Source organism: Vidua macroura, chromosome 10, assembly GCF_024509145.1.
Source record: "Vidua macroura isolate BioBank_ID:100142 chromosome 10, ASM2450914v1, whole genome shotgun sequence".
Lineage (NCBI taxonomy): Eukaryota > Metazoa > Chordata > Aves > Passeriformes > Viduidae > Vidua > Vidua macroura.
The window spans coordinates 11,396,169-11,418,791 of record NC_071580.1 but is presented as its reverse complement, the minus strand read 5'-3'; the positions used below and the strand labels follow the sequence as shown (position 1 = coordinate 11,418,791).

General features: G+C 44.3%; 1 protein-coding gene across 2 annotated transcripts in view; it reads right to left on the bottom strand.

Annotated features, from left to right (window-relative positions):
- CCDC50 (coiled-coil domain containing 50) overlaps nucleotides 1-22,623 on the bottom strand; it is a 44,829-nt gene that overhangs the window by 4,225 nt on the left and 17,981 nt on the right. Inside the window, exons 3-11 of one of the 2 annotated variants that reach the window (XM_053986499.1) lie at nucleotides 21,213-21,342; nucleotides 16,627-16,717; nucleotides 13,683-13,800; nucleotides 7,684-7,790; nucleotides 7,109-7,153; nucleotides 6,462-6,566; nucleotides 5,465-5,544; nucleotides 4,363-4,460; nucleotides 989-3,363 (exon numbers count right to left, since the gene is read on the bottom strand). In XM_053986499.1, the coding sequence (XP_053842474.1) occupies nucleotides 3,344-3,363; nucleotides 4,363-4,460; nucleotides 5,465-5,544; nucleotides 6,462-6,566; nucleotides 7,109-7,153; nucleotides 7,684-7,790; nucleotides 13,683-13,800; nucleotides 16,627-16,717; nucleotides 21,213-21,342 (794 nt within the window). In that variant the 3' untranslated portion in view covers nucleotides 989-3,343. Of the gene's footprint in view, nucleotides 1-988; nucleotides 3,364-4,362; nucleotides 4,461-5,464; nucleotides 5,545-6,461; nucleotides 6,567-7,108; nucleotides 7,154-7,683; nucleotides 7,791-13,682; nucleotides 13,801-16,626; nucleotides 16,718-21,212; nucleotides 21,343-22,623 lie in introns of those variants that run through there. The other variant, XM_053986498.1, reaches the window with a different exon arrangement.

Sequence of the window (22,623 nt, the reverse complement as noted above, 5' to 3'; positions counted from 1 at the left end):
GTCACTAAAGATGCAAGTCCAGTTGCAACCTCTGCCTCAGGAGGTCTCTAACCTGCATGGCTGCATGAGGACCTGCTCTGTTCTTATCCCATTTACTACCTGCTTTCCTCAGATACCATTCCTAGCATTTCTCTCCCTTTTCTAGCAAAGCCTTAGGAACCTCCTTTTCACAAGGACTATGGAGTAATAAAACAGGAGAAACACTTACAAGGAACAGCAAATGAATAAAGGTAGGGAAAAAGAATAAAGGATGAGGACTAAGGGAGGATACAAAGCAAAACATCCCATGAAGCATTCAGCAACCCCAAAGGCATCCAAGGAAGCAGCAACTGCTCCTGGGATCCTTCTCTTGGGCTCCTGTCTCTTGGTGTCTTGGCCAGAGAGCTTGACTAGCCACTAAGGAGATCCTACAGCTCCACAGAGGAGGCACTGAGGTGTTCTTCAGACTACCCAAACTAAATATGCCAGAGTTTTCCCTCACATTTCTATTCACTCCCATTGACACCAACAGCTTGCACACTCCCAACCATCCTTCCTGAATTGATAGGCTCTTTGAATGTCAGAGGGCTCAGGGTCTTCATGACTTCTCTGAATAGGTTAAAACAAAAGCTACACCAGCCAACTGCAGTGTAAGAAAGTCCACCACAGCCAAATACAGAGGCCCATGGAGGGCTGAATTCCTAGCTGGTGATTTCCCCATGCCTTCTGCAGAGAATCACCAGTTTTTCGCAAGCACAGCCAATACAAAGCTCAACCTCTTTCTGATTTGGCAGGACTTTTCTCCATCCAGTTTTCACAAGTGCACCAGGTGGTACAAGCAGAAGTGCCTGGACTAGGGTGTTTGTAGGAAGTATTAATTCTTACAAACCCACCAGGGATCCTTTTCACAACAATAATTATTCTGATGGCAATGGAAGGAAAAAGCCCACAGGACAAAAAAAAAAAAAAAAAAAAAAAAAAAAAAAAAAAAAAAAAAAAAAAACCAAGAAAAACATTTTCAGCAGTAGAAATTTTGACTGTTACATGAAATAGAAAAATAAATTCTTACAAAATAAAACCTTGGTGGATGAGGTTGCCACACTGGGCCAAGTTATCAAATAAGAAAAAAAAATAGCATCTATGTTGGCTTTTTTCCTGAATGCTTTTAAACAACATGAACACTTCTGAATGGACAAAGACAGAAAGAGAAGCTAGAACAAGGCAAGGACAGTAAAATCTAGCTGCTGACTGGCATATTTCCTGAGAAGCAGCAGCAAGCAAGACCTTGCAAGTCACTTAGGAGCCCATGCAGGCAGGAAAGCCACAGTCTGGAAGCAAGGGTATGCAGGTAGAGGATTCTGCCCATACACAAAGTCCTACATGACAAGGTTTTTGATTAGGGTATCCCTGGAGCAGAGATCCATTGGGGTTATGTGGTTCTTCACAGGTACTGAACTGCTGCCAACGGGCCAGTATGAGTAGGAGATGGAAGTCTCTTGAATTGTTGGTCAAGGCAAGACACGGCCTTGTTATGTGCTATTAAACCTGCCCCTGCAACTTATGTGAAAAAAGAGTTGCCCTGTCTTCCCAGTGATTTGGCCCAGTAATTATCCTGACCAAGAACAGCCACGGTTAAAGCCTTACAGCTGCCTTGGGGCTTGAGCTGTGCACTAGAGGAACAGCAGACAGCCATGGTCTCTTCCTGTTTCCTAGAGGTGCTTCCTCCCCACAAAGCTCCAGAGAGCTGCCAAGGCCCCTTTCCCAGACAGATCAGTGGTGAGGACAAGTCCATGTTTCCTGCTCTAGACACAGGTGTCTCCCCTCCTCTGCAGAGCCAGAGGCAGAACTGCAGCTGCCAGAGACAACAGAGAGTGGTGAGACAGACTTGGTGCTGGCACTAAGGTTGGGCTGCAGGGGCAAGGCAGCCAAGCTCTCTGCCATGAACTGGGCTGGCCCATGAATAACCAGCCTTCCCTGCCCTCCAAGACAGTGTGCAGATGTTCAGCTTTGTGGTTTAAAAATACACCTGAAAATAACGTGAAAAAATTATTAAAAAGACCAAAGAATTTAAATGAGAGGAGGCCAGGGGAAAAGGCTACTTTTTGTGTAAGAGAAAAATTATTTTCAAAGAGTGGAGGGAAAACAAGCCAGGATGGAATCACTGCATGGGAAAATCTTTACAGACAACAAACCTGCAGACCCTGCTGGGCCCTAGAGAGCAATGATTTTTTTATTCCTGACTGGAGCTTGCCTGGGGTGCTGGATGGAGCAGTGGAGAGGAAATGCAGTCAGCACAGACATCGTGTGGACTGATCAGCACTCTGTGTCTGGCTCAGGTTGCCTGTAATTGTAGATTTTGAATTTGATGCTCAATGCCCATATGGCACTCTCTCCATCAGCCCCATGTTTACAAGACATATCCAAGTTCAGAAACAAGTAACTCAAGTGCACCAGCAACTGAGCTAAGAGTTACAGGAGATCCAACTTGGCTTTAATAAAATTCCTTGGCTTCTACCTTACTGAAGCTCAAAGCAGGTGACCACAGAGGTCTCTTCAGACACATAGATCTGTTTGTATGAGCCTTCTCAAACCACAGTTCACAGCTTCTTGAACTCCCTGGCAAATCCTAAGTAATGCACACAAGGTTTAACTTCAGTTGGAATTGTCTTTCCTTTTAACTGTTCTATCCTATATCCTGGAGCTAAATGCCTATACACACTCTACTCAGATTGTTGGAAACCCTAGAAAGAAATACAGCAGTTAAAAAAAAAAGAAAAAATCTGTTTCATAGGCCATTGCTGCCTCACCAGTCTCAGAGTTTGGCTTTTGCTGGTATATGTTTGACAATGCTCTCTCCTTCCTGCAAGCTCATATGACTGTCAGGTTGGCTCAGCTGTCCTATCCAACACAGGAAGAAACTCAATTCCTCTTATAGCTCTCTTTGCTAAGCTAACCTAAAGTAAAAAGGACTTGTACTTCTGATGTTCTGCTGCATTGCCGTAACCCAACTCATTTCTTCACTTTTCCTCCATTGTACATGCATCTCAATTTGTCCTATTCATCAGAGCTCCAGCCAAACTTAAAAATAAAAAGAAAGCCCAAACAGAATGCATGAGGGAGCTGTTGAGCCAGCTGGTTGATTCGGACAGCTCAGTGGCAGCTAGATTATACTGCACTACTCAAGTCATCACAGATGAGTAAGAAATTGAAACAAACAATTTTCCTTAATATGATGACACTTAAAGAGATGATCCTGGGAGTGGAGGGTGGGCCTCCCATTACGTCAGGAATTGAGAAAGTTGCCTGGCAATTCCAGTAATGTTTGCTACAGAAGAGTCAGTACCAAAGCAAAGGCTAGCACAGTTTAGTGCTTCCTACGGGAACCTGGAAAACAAAACAGAAAGGAAACAGTCTGTGAGGCTATATCCTGGTGAAAAAATTACTACCTGCAGTCATATTTTACCTGGCCTGCTCTCTTGTCTGTCTGTCTGACTTCTAGGGTACTAGTAAAGTCAAAGGGCAAAATGGGAACTATATGTTACGTGACTCAAGCAAAAGGAAGGATAGATCCATGAAACAGGCAGATGTGCATTTCTTCTAGGGTGTGAATGGTGCTGCAGCCCCATTGCACAGTCTCACTAAAGCAAACAGACCCTACAAAGTGCCATCAGCTTCCAGCTTACTTGATGAAGACAGAACATAAGTTTACCAAACTAAATTTTGGAAGGGAAAGTGTCCATATTCAAGTCTCACTAGTGGAGTTGGAAGAAATCTGAGACTGAGTTAAACTCAGACTGCCCCCTTCCTTCCTCAGAGGCTCTACAGACAACTCAGACAATGGGCATTCAGATTTAAAACTACTGCAGGGGCAACCCTACCCGCACTGCTCTGTGCCAAGTGATTTTAGGAAACAAACCAACAAAGCAGTGCTGAGATGCTACAGGAATAAAACCAGCCTGCTCTCAGGACAAGTTTCTGTCTGATCATCCCATCTGCTCGCCAGACAGGCGAGGTTCTGTCTTGTATTGGATTGTTTGAGAATAGTGAGTCACCTAAAATCCATCATAATGTTGTCTTCATGACATTTCTTTGTCATTTGCTACCTGGATTTACAGTCATTCATCACTAAGAGATCACAGAGGACATACAGACAGCACCGTAACAAATTCCAGGCAAACCAATTCATTTTTTTTTAGTGTCACAGCCTGCAATGTGCTCAGCAAGTCCAACCCAAACACTGCCCAGCATCACCTACCCGCTGGGGCATTAATTCCCCTTCTTTATTTGCATCACTTTCTATTACTCTGTCCCCTGCAGGCTCCTTGTGTGAGGAAAAGAGCTGACAATAACCCAAGTGCTGGGCAGCCCTGGGGGTGGTCCTACCTTTAGGAGAGTGCTCAGGTTTGGGGATCTGGCGCAAGGGGCTGGGCTGGCTCGTGTAATACCGAGAGTGTTCAAAATCATCGAGGAGAGGCTGTGACCTGCCAAGCAAAGTGTCAAAGGAGTGTTGGGAAATAACTCAAAGTTACAACAGTGCAGCAAGAGCAACATCTCAGCTGTCTGGTCTCTTACTGTCAGTTTGATGCCAACCCTGCCTGGCTCAGACCTTCCACCTGCAGAACAGCTCCTCTGAGCACAGCCCAATTACTGTTTCTGCAGTGAGAAAAGCAGAGTACTGCTTGTCATGGAACTCTTTCATTTAATAATGGTTTAAGTTATCAGGAAATAATTTCCACTATGAAGTTTACTGCAAACTTCACCCAAAAGGACAGCGTTTTAAAATGGTTAATGCTTGCACAGTTTTACCCCCAGAGTATTTTAATATGATCTCTCTCAGTCTCCACCTGCACCTCCATTTGTTGTTTCTTTTGCAAGTTCAACAAGAATTTCTAGGTTTCTTTCTGGAATGGAAATCAAAGCCACTGGGGTCACTTTCAGGGTTTAGTACCTCATGAAGACCACAGAGCCAGAGTACCAAGGGATTCAGAAGCAGCACTGGGCTACAGCATGTTCCCAGTTTGGGATGAGACACCCCAAAGCACAGTGCTCTTGTTTGCAGGGTGGTGTTCACATGCAGCAGTGGGAGCTGTGCACAGGGCTTAAATGGGAGCAAGGACCAAGGGAGCAGCTGTGCAAACGCATGGTGATTATTCCTTCCTGCCCAGAGATGACATTTGGTTTCACATCCCCAGAAGCTGTTTAACCCTCTCAGTGTTTCTCTGCCATTTAACAAATGTCACTGCACAAGCTCATCAATCTCTGTCAGCACCGGGCACGGGGGCCAAGATGGACAAGTGCCACGAGCACAGTGAGTGACGCACGTCGCCAAACACCTCATGAGCTCCGTGTCCCCCATCGCCCTGCTCTCCACCAGAGTCCCTTCTGTGTGGGTCAGGCTGGTCATCCCACACCTCCTCTCTAGGACTCAGCTTCTCAGCAGCTTCCCAACTGCATTCCCCATTCTTGCCAGCCAGTTCAAGCTCACCTTGAAGGCCTGTCACTTCTGTGTCGCTGAGTTTCAGGCCCTTCTCTTGACCTTGAGCGCGTGGACTCACCTGCATCAGGCTGATGGGAAGAAGGGAAATCAGCTTGTCTGTGTGCCTTGCTAGACACCAGCCAGTACTCTGGGACTGCCACAATTTCACACAGCCCTTTTGTGCTTGGTTTACACACAAAATTAATTACAGCCAGACATGCAAATGGCAGCATCAGGACTCGTTTTCAGTAAAAACCCAGCCTTGCTGAGCCAAACTCCATCTCTGCGCTAAAATGTGACAGCAGTAAGGGACTGTTCTGAAGCTGGGCCCAAACACAATCTGGGTGTAATGACAGTGCACAAGGCAGGGCTGAGCAGGAAGGACCAGCTGCAGGCAGCTGTGCTCCTGCAACCACTGAAACTCAGTAAGGAGACTGAAAACACCGGAGCTGCTGCCATCTGGCCCCAAGATTAACACCACGTCCCCTTTAGCACCTTAGCAGTGCTGTTTCCTATCCCCGTCCTTCTGGTCAGCCAAGTCTCTCTGGTGTTACTCCTACAAAGCCAGGTATGATAGACTCAGGACTTTCATTACACAGCCAGTTATGAGGCAGAGGGACAACTAAAGCAGCTTCATTGCCCTTACACAAACAGAACCAACTACTGCTTTTATTGCTACAGTCAGGATTTCAGCAAAGGGAAGGTCTTCCACCAGGGACTGACAGTGCTTCAGGGAGGCCACAAGGTGCTGTGACATCCAGAGCCATCCTCCAAGGCCAGAGCCCCAAGAACTACCTTGCTTGAAGTTGAAGCCAAAAGCATCTAAGCAAGGAGGTGCCTCCAAAAGGCTCAGGAAGCAGCTGAGTAACAGACAGCAAGACCTTTTAGATGCATCACCACCTTTTGCTCTCACCATACACACTCTAATGTGTTAATGTTATCCCTCTAAAAATAGAAATAACATTATAGCACCTTATCTGTGCTGCCTCCTGAAGCCTTGGCATACCTTCCAATCTTGATCATGCCTCCTCTTTTCAAAGGAAGACTTTTCTCTTTCTTTCTCTTTTCTTAAAGCCTTTTTCTCCTCAGCCATCAAGAGACGAGCAATTTCCTAGAAGGAAAACACAGACTCTGTCAGACAGTTTTACTCCTCTTGTAGGTTTGAGCTATTCAAACCCTTTCCCATGGACAGCTGCTGAATGGGAAGGGTGCAAATCCAGGATTTCATCCATCTGTGATCAGAAACCAAGGGACAGGGCAACATTAAGACTAGTGACATGCACCATGTCCAATAACTCCCTGATTTACCAGAATTGCATTTCCAGAGCCTTTCTGCCCTCTATCCCTTCTGCTTAAAGGGGGTAGTGGTTTATCTCACAGCATCTCGAACAGTCTCCCATGGGCTTAGTTACAAGAAATGCTCTTACAGAACCATGAACTTCCTGACTTTGTCATGATTGCAACAGGCAGTGCAACTCTCTGCTTGACCAGCCTGAGCATATACACAAAGCCTAACTGGGAGAAAATCCCACTGGAGCCCCATGCTCCCCCTACAAGGAGAGAAATTAACAACTAGAGGATCAGAGAAAACAAGGGCTGTTGAGCAGCTTCTGCAAGTAAAGGAATTCCACAAGCATTTGACTTGTTGCTCACCTCATCTTGGGCTACTTGAGCTGCCTTCTGATCTGCTTCATTAGCCTGGAAGGGGGAAAAAAGTGGGGAAGGAAAAACAGAGACAAAAAATTACAAATACAAATACACCATCATCCTCTTCAAATACACTTAGCTACCCCAACTTACCTCACAACGCAACTCCAATCTGCCATTTCAGCTTTTCAGCTGAATTTTGCCCTCATGTATGTACCTGGCCACACCACAATGCATTCTCCACTCTGCTGCCTTTTCTCTCAAAGATGGGCAATGGCCTGTCTCATTTGTGAGCTGCTTACACTGACTACATGCCATCTTCACCTGCCTGGAAACGTCTATTTAATATCACTTTGCTTCAGTACTTTAATTTTGGGGTGCTTATTTCAAAAAATAGAGCTTATTAGTTGGAAGCCAGCTGTCACTTCATATTTGTGTGAATGGAAGACAAAGGTAATTAGCAGAATGCACATGAGCAAGACCTTAGGTCTTACAGTCACTCTTATATATTAAAGGTTTACAAAGTAAAGTTGTCCGTGCTCGTTGCCTTAGTTCCTTCGAGTTGCACCCTCTCTCCTTACCAGGAGCTCTTCCTCCTGCAGCTTCCGAGCCATCTCTGCATCAGACAACTCCTGTTCCATTCGGGGTCCATCGTACATGGCTTGTTTCCTCCCCCTCAAATTAGTGCCTACAGAATTGAGAGAAAACAATCAACTCAACCATTCTCCAAATTCTTTGGTAAGGAGATCCCCACCATCTCCTCAGCCACCTGCAAACCACCCCACCCCTCAAGAGAACCAGAGACCATCACAGTGTACGTGCCACACCGCTGGTGTGAGAGCACCTTCAGCTGAGGTGCAGCACACACCTTAGGGAGGTTTCTCTATGCACACAGCAGTACCTGCTACACCCTGTCTCAGATAACAAATGCAACTCCAAGGCAGAACAGGCCACATCCCTTGAGGCAGTCTTTGGTGACAGCAGTGCTAGCAAAGGAATTATAATTTGTCACTCTCTGCATTGATGCAGATACAGTGGCAAAACTGGGCAGCAGAGAGCAGCCCAACATTTGATATGAGCACAGCAGAGTCTGAACACACTGCTGAAGCACCATGGGCTGCAAGGGTTACCCAGGACAGGCTCACATGAGTTTTCAGACAATTTCTTCCTTGGGATGACCCATTAATTTTACAATTTAATGAGAAAACAGAAAAGTAAGCTTTTTTGAAGTTCATATAATGTTCAGTTCTTGTTTTGAGTATAAAGTTCTGTTATTTTAAAGCTAAACCTGATTAGCACCTTCTATTTCCCTAAGGAAAGTGTTTGTATCAAGAGGAAGAAGAATAATTGTCCCAGTATCTCCAGAGACAGACACACATTATCTTCCTCACCTTTTTCATGTGAAGATCAGTTAGATGGCTTAAAGCATAAGCTGCCTCACACTGTGACAGATATAGATCTCTAAACTCCTACTGTCACTAGGTCACCCCTACTCCACTGTGGCTTTAAAAGTAGAAAGATGGATTTGGATCTTTAAAGCCAAGTGCTTGTTGAGCAAGAACTACATAGGTACACATTTCCCAGAAAATTCCACCTGCACAGAATTTGGCAAGAATCTTGCAAATAGAACCCAGTTGGATGCCCAGTGCCACTAGTGAACTTTGCCCAAAGTGAATTAATTAAGTTGCCAGCAGGGTTTTCAATAAGAAGTGTATGAAAATTGCTGGTTTTTTTAGTGCTTAAGCACAGTGTCCTCACTTACAGTCCTGTATCTCAACTCCACAAAACACAACCGTAACCTAACATTCAGGGCTTTGTTCCTTTTTTTTTTTTTCTCCTGTACAAGGAGGCCACCGCACAAAATGTATCTCAAAAACAAAAGCTGGGTGTTGGTTGGAATTTTCTGAGGGGGTCCTTCTTTGCAGATGGTGTGGTGTTTTTTTTTGGTGGGGGGGAGAAGAAATTTGTTTTCTTAAACAAAAGGATACCAAGGGCACCACCTCCAACAATACCTTCTTACTTATCCTCTCCAATGCCATGGAACATCAGGATATAGAGCAAGAACATTAATGGATAAGAAGAATCCTGCTAAATCAGGGAGAAACGTGGGCAAGATTCCCTGTGTACACATTGCAGGTAGATACTGGAGAGAAGCATCTTCAAGGAAGGCAAACATATCTCGGACACCAGTATGGGGCACGCAAAGGTCCATCCCCACACATAAGCACACCTTCCCCATCACTTGGTTACCTGGGTCTCGCTGGCAGTCTCCAACCTTCCCCTGGCTCTCAGCATGAGGGGAGGGGGAGTGTCTCCTGTGTCCTGCCCTTTTGTAGGCTCTTGCCTCACCCCTCCTATGGTCATCTCTAGATTCAGCATCATAGAGCTTCTCGTCATGTGCCATCCTGTGTGACGAGTGGCCCTGATGGTGAGATCTGTGTTTCTCAGGGTGCTGTCTGCCACCCTGATGCCAGGTGTCCTGCTGTGCCTCCAGTTCCATCTCAAGGAGGGGAAGGTGCTTTTCTCTGTCTTGCCTTCGTGGCTTTCTGCTGTGCTGTTCTTCCTCTGTGAATCCATGCTCCAACTCCAGGTCAAGACTGAGAAGTCTCCTCTCCTTCTCCCTGCCAGCTGTCCTCCTCTCCTGCAGCTCCCAGCTATTGCTGTGATCATAGGCACGATGCTCGGTCTCTCTTTCCAGGTCAAGGCTGAGATGTCTCCTGGACCTTCCCTGGCTGGCTGTCTTCTGCTCCTGCTGATGGCCATTGCTGGCCTCTCTCAGCTGAGGAGACCTTCGGCGGCCCTCTGAGGTGGAGTGCCCGTGTTTGGGGGCATGGCCGGGCAAAGGTGAGGGGGGTCCTCGGCGCTCTCTCTGCTGGTGCCTGCACCTGCCATGACTGTGTGCTCTGGGAGGTTCAGAAATCTGCTCTCTGGGGTTACCCCAGGGCTGCTCTGAGCAATGGGGGGACAAACAAGGAGGGGGTTAGTGGTGCAGGGGTTTAATGGAGGTTCGAGACCAGACTCACAGCAGGGAGAGGAAGGAGCGTGATATAAGGTGCTGAAAATGCAGGCAAAGCATGATGAAAGAAGGAATAAGAACAGGGACAGATAAGGCTTGCAGGATACAAGAGAGGACACAGTAAAATGGCAGCCTGGCTAGCAGGGCAGCACAAGAGGCAACAAGGTTGGAGCAGAAAGCACAGGTCCAACCCAAAAGTGTCTGAGCACTTCCTAGACAAGGACAAGTCAATACAGAGACAAATGACTTTTAATGATGCCACTGGGGCTGAAAAACTGCCAAGAGAGCAGCTCATCTCCTGATGACACATCACTGCTGCAGGATTCTGAAACCACCTGGGAAAGATTTGCAAAGAAAGGCACAAGATGCAGGAAAAGTTGGGAGACAATGAGGGGCATAAGGCAAGGAGGGGCCAAGCAGAGTGGTCAGGTTGGACCCTGGTTTATAAGCATGGGTGAGCCTTGCCCTGGCTTCAGGCACAAGGTTTTTCATCAGAAAAAAGTCTCACCTAACCAGGGGAAAGACCTACATAAAGCAGAAAAGAAGTGAACAGGTAGGATAGGATTTTTTTTTCTTTAAAAGCAAGAACAGGATAGCTGCAGCATCCATACATCCTCCACCAGACTGTCACATATCTTTTGCACACCCACAAGTTTCAGGGCCTGCACTTACTCATTGTCCAAAAAGAAATTTCAGCTCTGAATGCAAGACAGTTATAGATAGAAATTTTAAGGCAGATTAAGACTTCAGAAAACCCAGGCTCCTGACCTCAGCATTGTAGCTAGAAAAGCTGCTTACTTGGCATTCTGGTGGGGTTGTTTCCTCTGTGCTTTCCAGAAAGCAGGTAGAAATTTTCTCTGCTTTTAGTTTCAGTAATAAACCTGAAACAGCTACGAGGATGCAGCAATCTGTCTGCATACAATCTACTAATTGATTTATTTTTTCAACTAACCTATTTGCTAAGAAAAGTCATTGCACTGAGTGAACCATTATCTCTCTACAGCAGCTTTTCAAAATGAAAAAAAATGCCTTGAAGCAGAGATTGATTTGAAACAGGACTACACACACAACCCCCCACCAGAAAAACCCTGCACCAGAGACTTTCCTCAACCATCCAGAGTTTGTTTTATAGTATCTCAAAATATTTAAAATAGATTTCACTGCACATGAATTGCATTCTGTTTTAATGAATAGCTCTGTCTCACAATCTATCTAGATTTCAGAGAGAGAAAAACAACCTCACACTAAAACTGAATGTTCCCTTCTAGTCATTCTATTCAGAAAAAACTTTTTCAGAGCCAGCAAAAATAGAGCCTACAGAAAATCCACCTTCAAAACAAGTCTGTATGACTTTTATCCAGAACAGGTGTATTTTTAAAAGTCCAAGAACTGTAACAGGAACTGCTGTGGTTGCTCTTTAACTGGTTGGATTTTTTCTGTTCAGTCTTAGATCATACATATGATTTACAGAAAATAAATACCCAATCAAACAATCCAAGTGACTTACTGAACAACAGAGACCAGAGCCTGAAAGCAAGAGTCAATTTTTGAACAACAGTCACAAGAGTGTGAAAATTAATTAAATTTTGTCATTGAGGAAAGCTCAATAAATACAACAGCAGAGAGCAGGAAAACAAAAAAGAGCAAAGCCTGGCTGTGCTGGGAAAGGATTGCTGCAGGTAACACAACCATGCCAGACAACCCATGCAGATAATTTGCTTTTTGCAGATAATTTGCAGGGTGATCTTGTGCTGTGGTATCAACAGGTGCTGGTTCCTGTGGCACCTTCCACAGGAGCCATGTAAACACTCCAAAGACCCTGGTGTTACTCTCTGAAGCAGCAAGTGACTGAGTGAATACCAAAATGTTTTTCATGGCACAGGCAGTTCTGGGAGGAACTCTGCCTTTTCTCATGTTTATTTTTCCACTTTTAAAGAGCTCAGATTGCTTTGGAGCAAGAGGCCTAATCCACACTCCTCCTGGATGTGGATAAATTTTACCTCAGTCTCAAACAATTAAAAAAACCCCAAAAATATACCCCACCCCCACCAAAACAAAAGAAACTTAAACAAAGCAAGGGCTTATTTCTTTCAATTTACAACTAATGAGGACAATACAAACCAAGGCTGCTGAAGCCTAATCAAATGGTACTCAAGTAATTAAGAGTTCCCAGAACAACAAGCTAGATGATCCAAGCATAAAATCCACTCCAGTCCTTTATAGCTTTTAAGGAGTGCAGATCAAGTGCAGCACTGCTATGACTGGTCAGGCAAACACCTCCTGCCTCACCTTCAAAATTATGGATTATTGCAGGAAGAAAACTTAGACCCACAAGATATCCTTCTCTCCAAATCCAAACCACAGTCTTACTTCAGGAAGTCACAGCTGATTGTTACAAAAATCCATCCAGTCCTACCACCTCTGCATGCACGCTTTTGCCTATGTTGTATTTTTTCAGACTTTTCCCATTTAATTCTGAAAACCTGAAGAGTGGGTTTGCCGTAGGACTCGAAGATCAATTTTTCCCAGCTTTGTACATGTAGAAGGACTTGTGATCATGAAGTTTCCACTTGGTTACTGTTTTGCACTTTTGAATTTTGTGCTTTGTACTTTCTTGGCTATCTTTGAACTTCTTCCAAATTGAAACTAAAATACTTTGTGTAAGTTCAAATAAAGGACTTTAAAACTGCCAATGGCATTGATGTTAAAATGAGAAATGAGGTTTGATCTTCATCTTCACAATCTGTTAATCAAAAGCAACCCATCTTCCCCACCACATTTTTGAAGAAAGAACACAGGAACCACCACCAGCATAGCAAAGCCATCCCCAGATTGCTCCATAATTAAATACACACTGATTCTCTCCTCCCAGTTTAAAGAAGGTCTGTATTCAATCACAGAAGCTGACCAAAAGGAAGCAATAGAGCACTGTGGATCAAATGATTTCCACACTGTACAGTCCCAGATGATAATCACAGCAGAGACATTCTGCGGAGATGACCTTGTTCTTCAGTAAGTCATTCAAGGCAGTTGTGCTAATTTTACAGCTTGGGTACATACCTGCAAGGAGCTATTTTTGAAACACATCTCCATGAACCAGCATTTATTCCTTCATGTAGCTGTGCCAGCATCACAAATGAGCACATGGAACTGTCTCTCTTCAAAATGCAAGCATGGAATTTCACCAGCATTTCTCCCCCACACCCTTGGTGTCACACAGCAGTAACTACTTTATCAGCCACTGTCTTTTTCCACAGGCACTTCTAAAACATGCATGTGTGGCAGCACTTGCACATACACAAACCACACTACCTATCCCTGTCATTTAGGCCACCTTCAAGGACAATAAAAACTATTAAATTGTCTTCTCTGCTTTTTTCTTTTTTTAACTAAATACTTCCCGATTATAAAATAATCTGATTCTGACCCTGGAAACTGATGTAATGCTACAGTGTTAAATGCAGGACTGTAGATTAAAGTTGAGTCTGATGGATAAAGAGTTGTCAGACCACCAGGTTCACCTACACTGCCATGATCCTGAGCTTTTATCTTGCAGAAACATACCTCCATTTTCTGCATAATAGCTCTCTTCATAGCCTGTGCGTCCCTGGGACTCTGGGTAGTGCTTCTTGCGCATTTTTTCTTCCTGCAGTTCTTTCTGTTGTAGGAGACGGGCAATATCCTGCAGAGATGGAAGAAAACAGACATTAAATCACCACTAAAAAGTATCTCCAGATTCTTTTGGTCAATTTTTTTATTCAATTATTAAAATCCTTACAAAAAAAAAAGTTTAATTTTTCAGACACAACAACAGTTACTCAAATTCAACCCCTGGACTGGACAAGGCTTTCAAATTAATGAGTGACACAAGGGACCATATCAGCAACCAGGAGTCAAACCAGTATTCAACCAGCAGTCAGCTCAGCCCAGTACTGAGATTCCAACACCATGGCAAACTCCCAGGTTCCCACTCCTCTGCACACAAGCCTGCTAAGCCCTAATGGCCAAAGCAGGGCAGAAGAGACTGCATGTGCAACCTCAGGCTTTCAACAAGGATTTGGAAGTCACAGAAGTGCACAGCCACTAACGGAAGTGGGCTTGATCTCCCTGCACTCTACCAGGGAAAGAAAAGCACAGAGACAAAGACTGTCCAGCTAAATGCACTTCTGACTGGAAGGAGTTCCCAGAGCATGAACTCACTTCACACTGGCTGTAATTTGCAGGGACAACATGATGCCAGGCAGGGAAATGCATCAGTTTGACAGACAGAGACTTGAAGGAAAAGAAAATCGAAAGGACATTAGGAAGAGCAAACTAGGCACAAGGCAGGAGCACAGTGGGGACTGCAGCTATTTGTCTTCTGTCACAGTTTTGGTAGATATGCCAAAGAGAAGAGCACTCCATTTTCCTAATTGGTTTTCCTTTGAGATGACTAATGGATCAACAAGGCCTAGGAACTGCAAACAGCTCCCAGGGGCTTGCTCCTCTGAGGCCCACGAGCTTGTGAGTCAGTGAAGCCAATCTGGAGCTAGGGAGCAAAGCTGGGAGATACCAGCAGGGCATGCTGCCCCTTTGGATGCTATCCATTTAAGCCTTCCTAATCCTCAGGACCTTTACAGAGCCATGCATGTAAAGTGGACACTGCAGGCAGGAAAGGCATGGCTGAAATGCAAACTAAGAGTCAACACCCTCCAGAGCCAAGCCAGCACTGGAGGACATTGATGGCTGCTCAAGTACAAACTATCATTTCAGGATTCAGGTAAGATCTGCTCTGAAACAAACTTTGTGGAAAATCTGGGGATGCCACAAGCTCCTTCCAAAACAAAACAAACAAAAAAACAAACAAACAAACAAAAAAAAAACCCCCAAAAAAAAAAAAAACAAACAAAAAAAAAAACAAAAAAGAAAACAAAAAAACCCACCAAAAAAAAAAAAACAAAAAAAAAAAACACCAAAAAAAAACCAAAAAAAAACAAACAAACAACAAAAAAATGACAAAACAAAACCTCCACAAACTCCTTCCCCTGACAAGGTTAACCTTTCTACTGTAAGTCTATAAATATATGAGCTAAAGCACATTATCTCCAGGACTGAGACAGCTCAGGACTTGCAAATCCACACAAACTACTTCTTACAAACAGGATTTATAAACAGGCAGGGCAGGCAGGCTTAGTGCTTCATTTAAAATACCTGCACTCCAGAAAGGATCTGCCTCAGTCCTCAGCTACATTTCAGACACACTTGGGAACTTCCCATGTACCAGCAGGAAGAGAGAGAATATTTATGACTTCTCTTTGCTTTAAGCCACAGTCAGCTGAAGCCTGCTCCCAGCTGCACAAGATGGTCAGCAGGCAGGTTTGACAGGCTGCAAGGACCTGTTGTCACATCACTGACAGCCCTGAATTTCTCTACATAAAGCAGGAAGGAAAGGTGCAATTCCACAAGTCAACATTAGTTTTGCATCTCCTTCACCTTCCTGATAAAAATATGACAGATCACTACCTTTTTTTATCAGAAATTCTGTAGCCAAAGTGCTCCTCCCACCCTGTTAGCACAAGCTCCTCTTGGAAGCCAAGCCCTTCCCATCTGTCTGGGCAGTCTTTCAGTACTTGCTTGGAATTAATGGTAGAAGAAGAAGAAAATGAAGTCTTGCAAAAAAAAACAATGCATCTGTCAGGTAAGGGCAGATTTTTATTTCAGGCTCTGCCAGGAAATATAGCCTTGTGTTCAAGCTCTTCCTAATATAGAGAATGCCACCAGGTGCCTCTTGAACATCTTGAGACAACTCAGGCTTCTCAGGAAACCATCTGATATCAAAAAAGGGGACAAACTCCAGGTTCGCACATTCCTCTACTCTGTGGGTTTCTTGAAAACTCAATCTGACAGGCTGATCCATTGAGGTGACCAAGAAGTAAAACCCTTTGTACACTATGAACAAACCATACCACTCACTCTCAAGCAAAAGGAGCAGAGAAACATTCTGAAGTCACAAAAGGAATCTGCTTACAGATTCCTTACAGCAAGAAACTGTAACAGGGTGTTCAGGCTCTGAAAGACTAAACTGAAGAATGGAGAAGCCAGAAACAGATGGCTGGGCTGAGAATCCCGCTGAAATCTTTGCATTAAAGACAAAGAAATAATGACCCAGGATTCTCGCAAGAGCAGTACCTGTCTTGCATTTGAGAAAGCAAGCAGGTCTTAGAGTGTATAAACAATTACAACTTCCTACAACAGGGCAATAAACACCTCAGCAAGGCTTACTTATTACTTGACCTCTTCATTAGCAAGGCCACTGTCATCAACAACCCTATGACCCTTGAGTGTGAGGACTATGACTGTATCTTATTCCTGTAACAGGACTCCCCAAAATCTCTGTGCATACAGAGATGTATGTCATGACAAGGACTGCCACCATGCAAGCCAACTCCTGTGGCTACTGGCCAAGAAATGTGTGGCCTGAAAGGGCTGCTATAAATAGCCCTGCCATCCCTGCAGCTTTAAAGGTTACCTCGTCTTTTTCCTCTTGCCTGCGGCGCTCCTCTGCTTCAAACGCGAGCTTCACTTGGATTTCCTGAGCAATCTCGCAGTCCTGTCGTTCCCTAGAAGGCAAGGAGACAGGGATTACAGGCAGCTGCAGTCACAGGCATCAGTCAGCCTGGAGAAAGGGATAAAAGAGCTAAAAAAAAATCCACCCGATTTACACAAAAGAATTATTACTCAGTGTTAGTGCAGAGCTATGAATCCTCACCAGGGACCAGGACTCCCTGTACCTACTGGTGGCCAAATTTAGAAAATACTTCCCAAAACATCCACAGAGTAAAAAGTAAAAGAGATTCATGGGCAGATTGCTAAGAAAGGAGACAGGTACCACAAAATAGGGCAGGCCAAAGTAGTGCTCAGGAGTCTGCAAACAGCCTAATTCTGCTGAATTTTTGTACATGTGGTATCTAAGGAGAGGTTCAGGACTATGGTTAATGCAGGCACTTCTGGGAAGTGGCTTTCACATGTAAGCCAAGGAGAAGGAGGTGCAGGAATATGGTACATAAGCCAAGTGGAGTTTGGAGGTGGCAGTTCAGTAATGAATGAGAAATGCCACTGAGGTGGGACAAGATACAAAAGCAGGACCAGTGCCCAGAAGCAAGGGAGCAACATGTGTCAAACCAAGGGGGAAGGAGCCGCTGCCACAGTGCCAGTGTGGATGGAGGAACACAAGACTGCATTAACTGGGAACAGGGAGAGATCAGAGCAATTGAGACATGAGAGGTTTGGCTGTGCAGACAGACCAGGAAGGCTGAAAATCATCTGCAAGAACAGTGCCACACTCAGCAGCATGCTCTGATGTCCAACAAACAGGCTGGAACAATTGCCAAGGACTCCTCAGGGCAATTCAGAAATGGGTTGGAGGATCTGAAAAGAAAGACTAAAAGTTCTCTCTTTCAGCACTGTTGAGATTGAGCTGAAGACCAGCTCTAAACATGTCAGGAAAGTCAATCCCCACAACTGCAACTACTGAGAGGCAAGGCATAGGAGGAAAACAGCTGTAAGCAGCAACAAGCACGGTCTGCCTTATTAGAATACAATCTTTTGAAGAATATACTGACAATGATCAGATAGGTGATAAAAACACTACCAAGAGTGGAAGACAACAAATTAACTGAAGCAGACTGAGCTGTGTCAAAGCTGTGCTATGTGGGCTGGAGCAACTAGTCCTAGGTTTGAGCAAGAATCTGGGCATAAATGACCTAGTGAATCTGGAGGCAAAGGACTGGAAGACAATCTAGGACATGAGAAGAGGAAGTTAAAACACTTAAGTGCAGACAAGCAATTTTTGTTGCAAAACCAAGAAATGTGGCATGGCTGGAGCATCCAGTGGCACAACAGAACCTTCTTTTACAGAAAGTAAAGAAGGAGAGAAGCAGAAGGGCTGGATATGTGGCAAGGGTAGAGAGGAAGGACACTGCAACAAGAGGGTTTAGAGGATAGATGTCACTAAGAAACAACTCATTTGTCGTAGGCAACAAAAAGGCACACACAGCAGGAAGGAAAAGAAGACAATTTCTGTCAATAGCTCCTTGGAAGCAGACCTTTGGACTGGAGTTATCAATAGGTCAAACATTTCAGGACACGAGTTTCTTTCATTCAGGTAATAAAACCTGGCAGTTTTTATGTGTGCCTGTGTGTGTTTCATTTGACTCTGGGGACAGATCCATTCAAAGCCACAAGAGTTCACACAGCAGCAAATCTAGTTCTTGAACTTGCTTTTTAAAAAGAGACTTTGGCAAACCTGGCACCAGCAGAGAACCACAGCTCCCAGGAAAACAGTAGCTGAATAAGCAAATCCTAGGGAGCAGGCTGTCAGTGAGCCTGGTAGTGGATCCTTTACAACCCCAGGCTCTGAGGACATGAAACCAGGTAGAAAATAAGTTAGAAAGGTCAGACACATCAAGGCATTGCACGTCTCCAGTTCCCCTGGCACCTGTGAGCAGAGCTAAGGTGCCAAGTTCATCAGCACAAACTGACTTGCTAAATGCTTAAAATACATCCTATTGAAAACAAACAGGACAGAAAAACAACTAATCATCTTTCAGAGCCAAGACAACAAGGTCATTGCCTCTCCGCTACCAGCAAAGAACCAGAAGTATTGCAAACACAAAAGCATTTTCTTCTTTCTGATGATACATCTTGGAATACACCACATCAATTCTTGAGAAGAACAGTTACAGAGGATTAGATTTGGGGGTTTATTCCTCAGCAGTAATTAAATACTGAAACTTGATTACTTAGTCAACATAAACGAATGTATTAACATGTGTGAACAGAAGAAAATAGGTTCAAGAGCTTTGACAGCTCTTCTTGCCCTTCAGGTTCCTTAATGTGAGCTCAAGTGCCAATCAGACCCCAGAAATCAGCCAGAGCAACATAAACACCACAATTCCTGAACATCCCACTCATGTATCCTTCACTACTGGGTAGCCAGGAGTGATAAGAATGTTGGGAAAACTCTACATTAGTTTACAAAAAAGAGAAAAAAACTAAAAGTTTGTGTGATCAGAAAGCTCCCTCCCATTCACAGTGACTGCATATACTAGTTGTTGCCAGATGAGGAGAAAAAAAGGGATTGTTTAAGGGAACTGTTCACATCAGTGCAACAGAACTATCACAGCACTGGGAGCAAAACAGGGAAAGAACATATTTTCACACTATTTTATTTTAGTAATCTTGCTACTATGCTTAGCAGTGTGCAGGCTGCTCAGCTAGATGTGAGAAATGCTTTTTAAGAAGCATGAAAATCAGGTTTGATGCTTCCCTGAATTCTTAAAAAGAAATGTTTATATTCACTTATTTATCTTCACAAAGTCTTTCTCAGAGAAATTAAGATTTGAAAGGGAGAAGAAAGCCAATAAATTTGAAGAGCTTTTTTGTTTCCTGTTTCTAAAAACCCCTTAGTTCTGCCTTCTTACTCCTCCCATCACCTTGTAGCATCAAACTGTCCTACATGACACAGAAAGCAACAACAACAGGGATTATTTTGTTACCAGAACATGCTACTCTTGGACAGGGAAGAGACAGTGGGAATTTACAAAGAATTAAGGAAGAAAAAGATCCAATTACAAAAGGATGCCTCCAACTTCTTTTGCTATTCTTGCAGAAGAGCTCCTGCTCTCAGTAGAACTGCTGCTGACATAATGTTTTATATCAGCAGTTCTGCCTGTGCTTTGGCTCACAAAGTTTGTAAATCCCATTTTACAGAGTCCTACAACAAGAAAATTGTTTGCAGCTCCCAGCAAGTAACAAAGAAGAATCATGTCGGCCATACAAAATCAATTTTTATGTTGTCATTTACTCACTCACATCTCTAATTGGTAATAAAGACAAAACTATTGAAAAAAGCACAGACTTGAGAGATACAAATGTACACAAGGTCTGTCCCAGTGTGCTGGGAACATTGAAAACAGTGACTGATCTGTCACACCCCAGCTTCAAAGCTTTTATGAGCTGCTGCTTTGAAGCCAGTCCTGTATCTCCCACATCTGCAACACAGAGCTCTTCTGCTCTGTCACTGGTCCTGTCAGATGAGCCACCCAGGCTCTGTGATCCACCACCAACTGCACCTGGTGGGTGGCATTCCAGAACCCAACAGAAGTCAGGAGGCAGCACAGCTGCTGGGAGATGCATCCTGCCTTGCAGACCTTGTATTTGCAGGGACCCCCATCCACCCACGTCTCATGAGTGGGATCTGACTGAGCCCTGTTCCATGAACCATCTGTTACATCAGTACTCTGCAAGTCCACTCTGGATTGGAAAGCACAGTTTGTTTTGCCCTGTGCTGCCATGTTTCACTTCTACACCAGCTCCACAGCTGAGAGCCATGCCACACAGAGAGCCAAACCACAGACCACAGGGTTAAGATGTGGCATGTGGGGACTGAGCAAACCTGCAGAGCAAACTGGATCAGTCATTAAACACCCTCCCACAGAACATTAAAATATTAAACACCCTCCCAGTTACTGCAGAAGTCAGTGACTGCAAGAGAAGGCCAATTCCCCAACACCCATCCCCACTGAGCCACCCTGGAGCAGCAATTCCCCTTCCCAGGTCACTTCACACTGAGTAGCCTCAAGCACATGCAGGGGCTGTCAGTGCTCACACCCAGCTCCTCAAAAGCACTCATCAGGCACAGGGCAAACACACCAATATCTGCAATTTCCACATGAGACAGATTCCCTGTAGCACTGGGTATTTCTGTGGCACAGTTCCTTCACTCTCAAACTTCAGCCAGGGACAAGGTCAACACAGGTGGCCAAGTTGCCCCATTTTCACAACAAGCAATAGAATGGGAAGGCTCCTTCTCATGGACAGGCAACAGTATCTAAGGCAGGATGGGCTCCAAGACCATCTGCTCCCACGCTGCTCTCATTCCTCTGTGCCAGAGCCTGGTATCACTACTTTTACAGCAGTGGACAGCCAAAGAAAAAAAGAAATAAAAGCAAAAGGCTGATGAACCCCATACAGTCAACTCAAAGCAGCTGCTTATTAGTGCTCTGACCAAATGGGACTAGCATTCCCATTCCAAGATCTCCAGCACAAACTCACAAGTCTTTTTGATGTTTCTGGATTTGAGCACGGGCTTTCTTATCCTCCTCTTCTTGCAGTTGCTTGGCCATCTGCAAGTCATGTTGCACCAGACGATTACGCTGAACATTTGTGGCCAAGTGATGCTCAACTGGAAATAAACACAGACAAGAAGCCTCAAATCAGGCTGCAGAACTTCACTGCATGAACAAGATAAACCAAGTGGGAGGGAGATTCCAGCCTAAAAAGGAAGACAGATCTTGGCAGGGAAACACCAAGCAATCTCTCTAAAGGTGGGAAAGTCCTGAACTGAAATTATGCTAGCAGCTTGAGACTGCCTCTTTTCAGCACTGAGGGGGCTGTATACGGGTCTGATACCAAAACAAGTTCTGCATATCTTAAACACATCCAGGTTTATAGGGAATGGTTTTTTAGGCTTTGAATTTCATTTTCTGACCACATTAAATCACCCCAGACAAATGAAGTGGGTCTGGGAGGGACCACCAGAGACCAGTGAGGATGAGCTGAACCTAAACCACTATTATGGATACTTTCCTAATTTGTTCTCAATAACGTCTAAAGAAGAAAACTCCTCTTACTCTCAGCAGAATCAGTTCCAAAAATCTCCCTACCCTTATATTTAGCAACAGAGCAACTTAGGGCTCCAGTGAGTCCTTTACCATACATGGATATTGCCTGCCAGAAAAAATGGCTACATGAGCTGCAGCCCAGAGTCCTCTTTAATTCAGTGGTCTCAAGTTCCAGCACCAAGGGCGCAAGCAGCTGCACCCTTGGTGCAGCAGCAGGAATAGCATTAGCACCTGGTACTGGCAGATACCAAATCCGTGAGAAGCTGATTAGAGAAGCCACCACACCTGAAACTGCAATGTAAACATACCCAAAGTAACAGATAAACATGTAAAAAAAAAATTTTTTTTAAAAAGCACCAGTCACTTCGAAGCTTCTGGCTGTCCTTTTATTCCTCCTTTATAAACTCTTCTAGTGTACAGCTGCCCTACCTCAAAATGTCTGAGAAGGAAGGCTCCTTTCAAAAGGCAGACACTGGTAATTCTGAAATAAGTAAACAAACAGACCTCTTCTGGTTGTACTTCAGGTCAGACTATAAAACTTGAAGCTTCCAAAATTGCTAGTCATTTCTAAAAACCTTGCACAGCAACAAACCCCAAGTGCACTCCTACATGCAATTTTATCATAAACGGCATAAACAAACTCAACTCTAAAGGAGAGCACAAAATTGAAATATAAAATGCAGCTATCTCTGGGGTACAATGTGAGCTGGAGCAGAGCGAAGTGTAGTGTTACAGGATAGTGAAGACAGCAATAATAAACTGTATTCCATTAAAAGGAAAAAAATTAAATAAAAGCAGGAAGCATTTTTCTTAGCAAAAACAAATAAAGCCAGATATCTGTT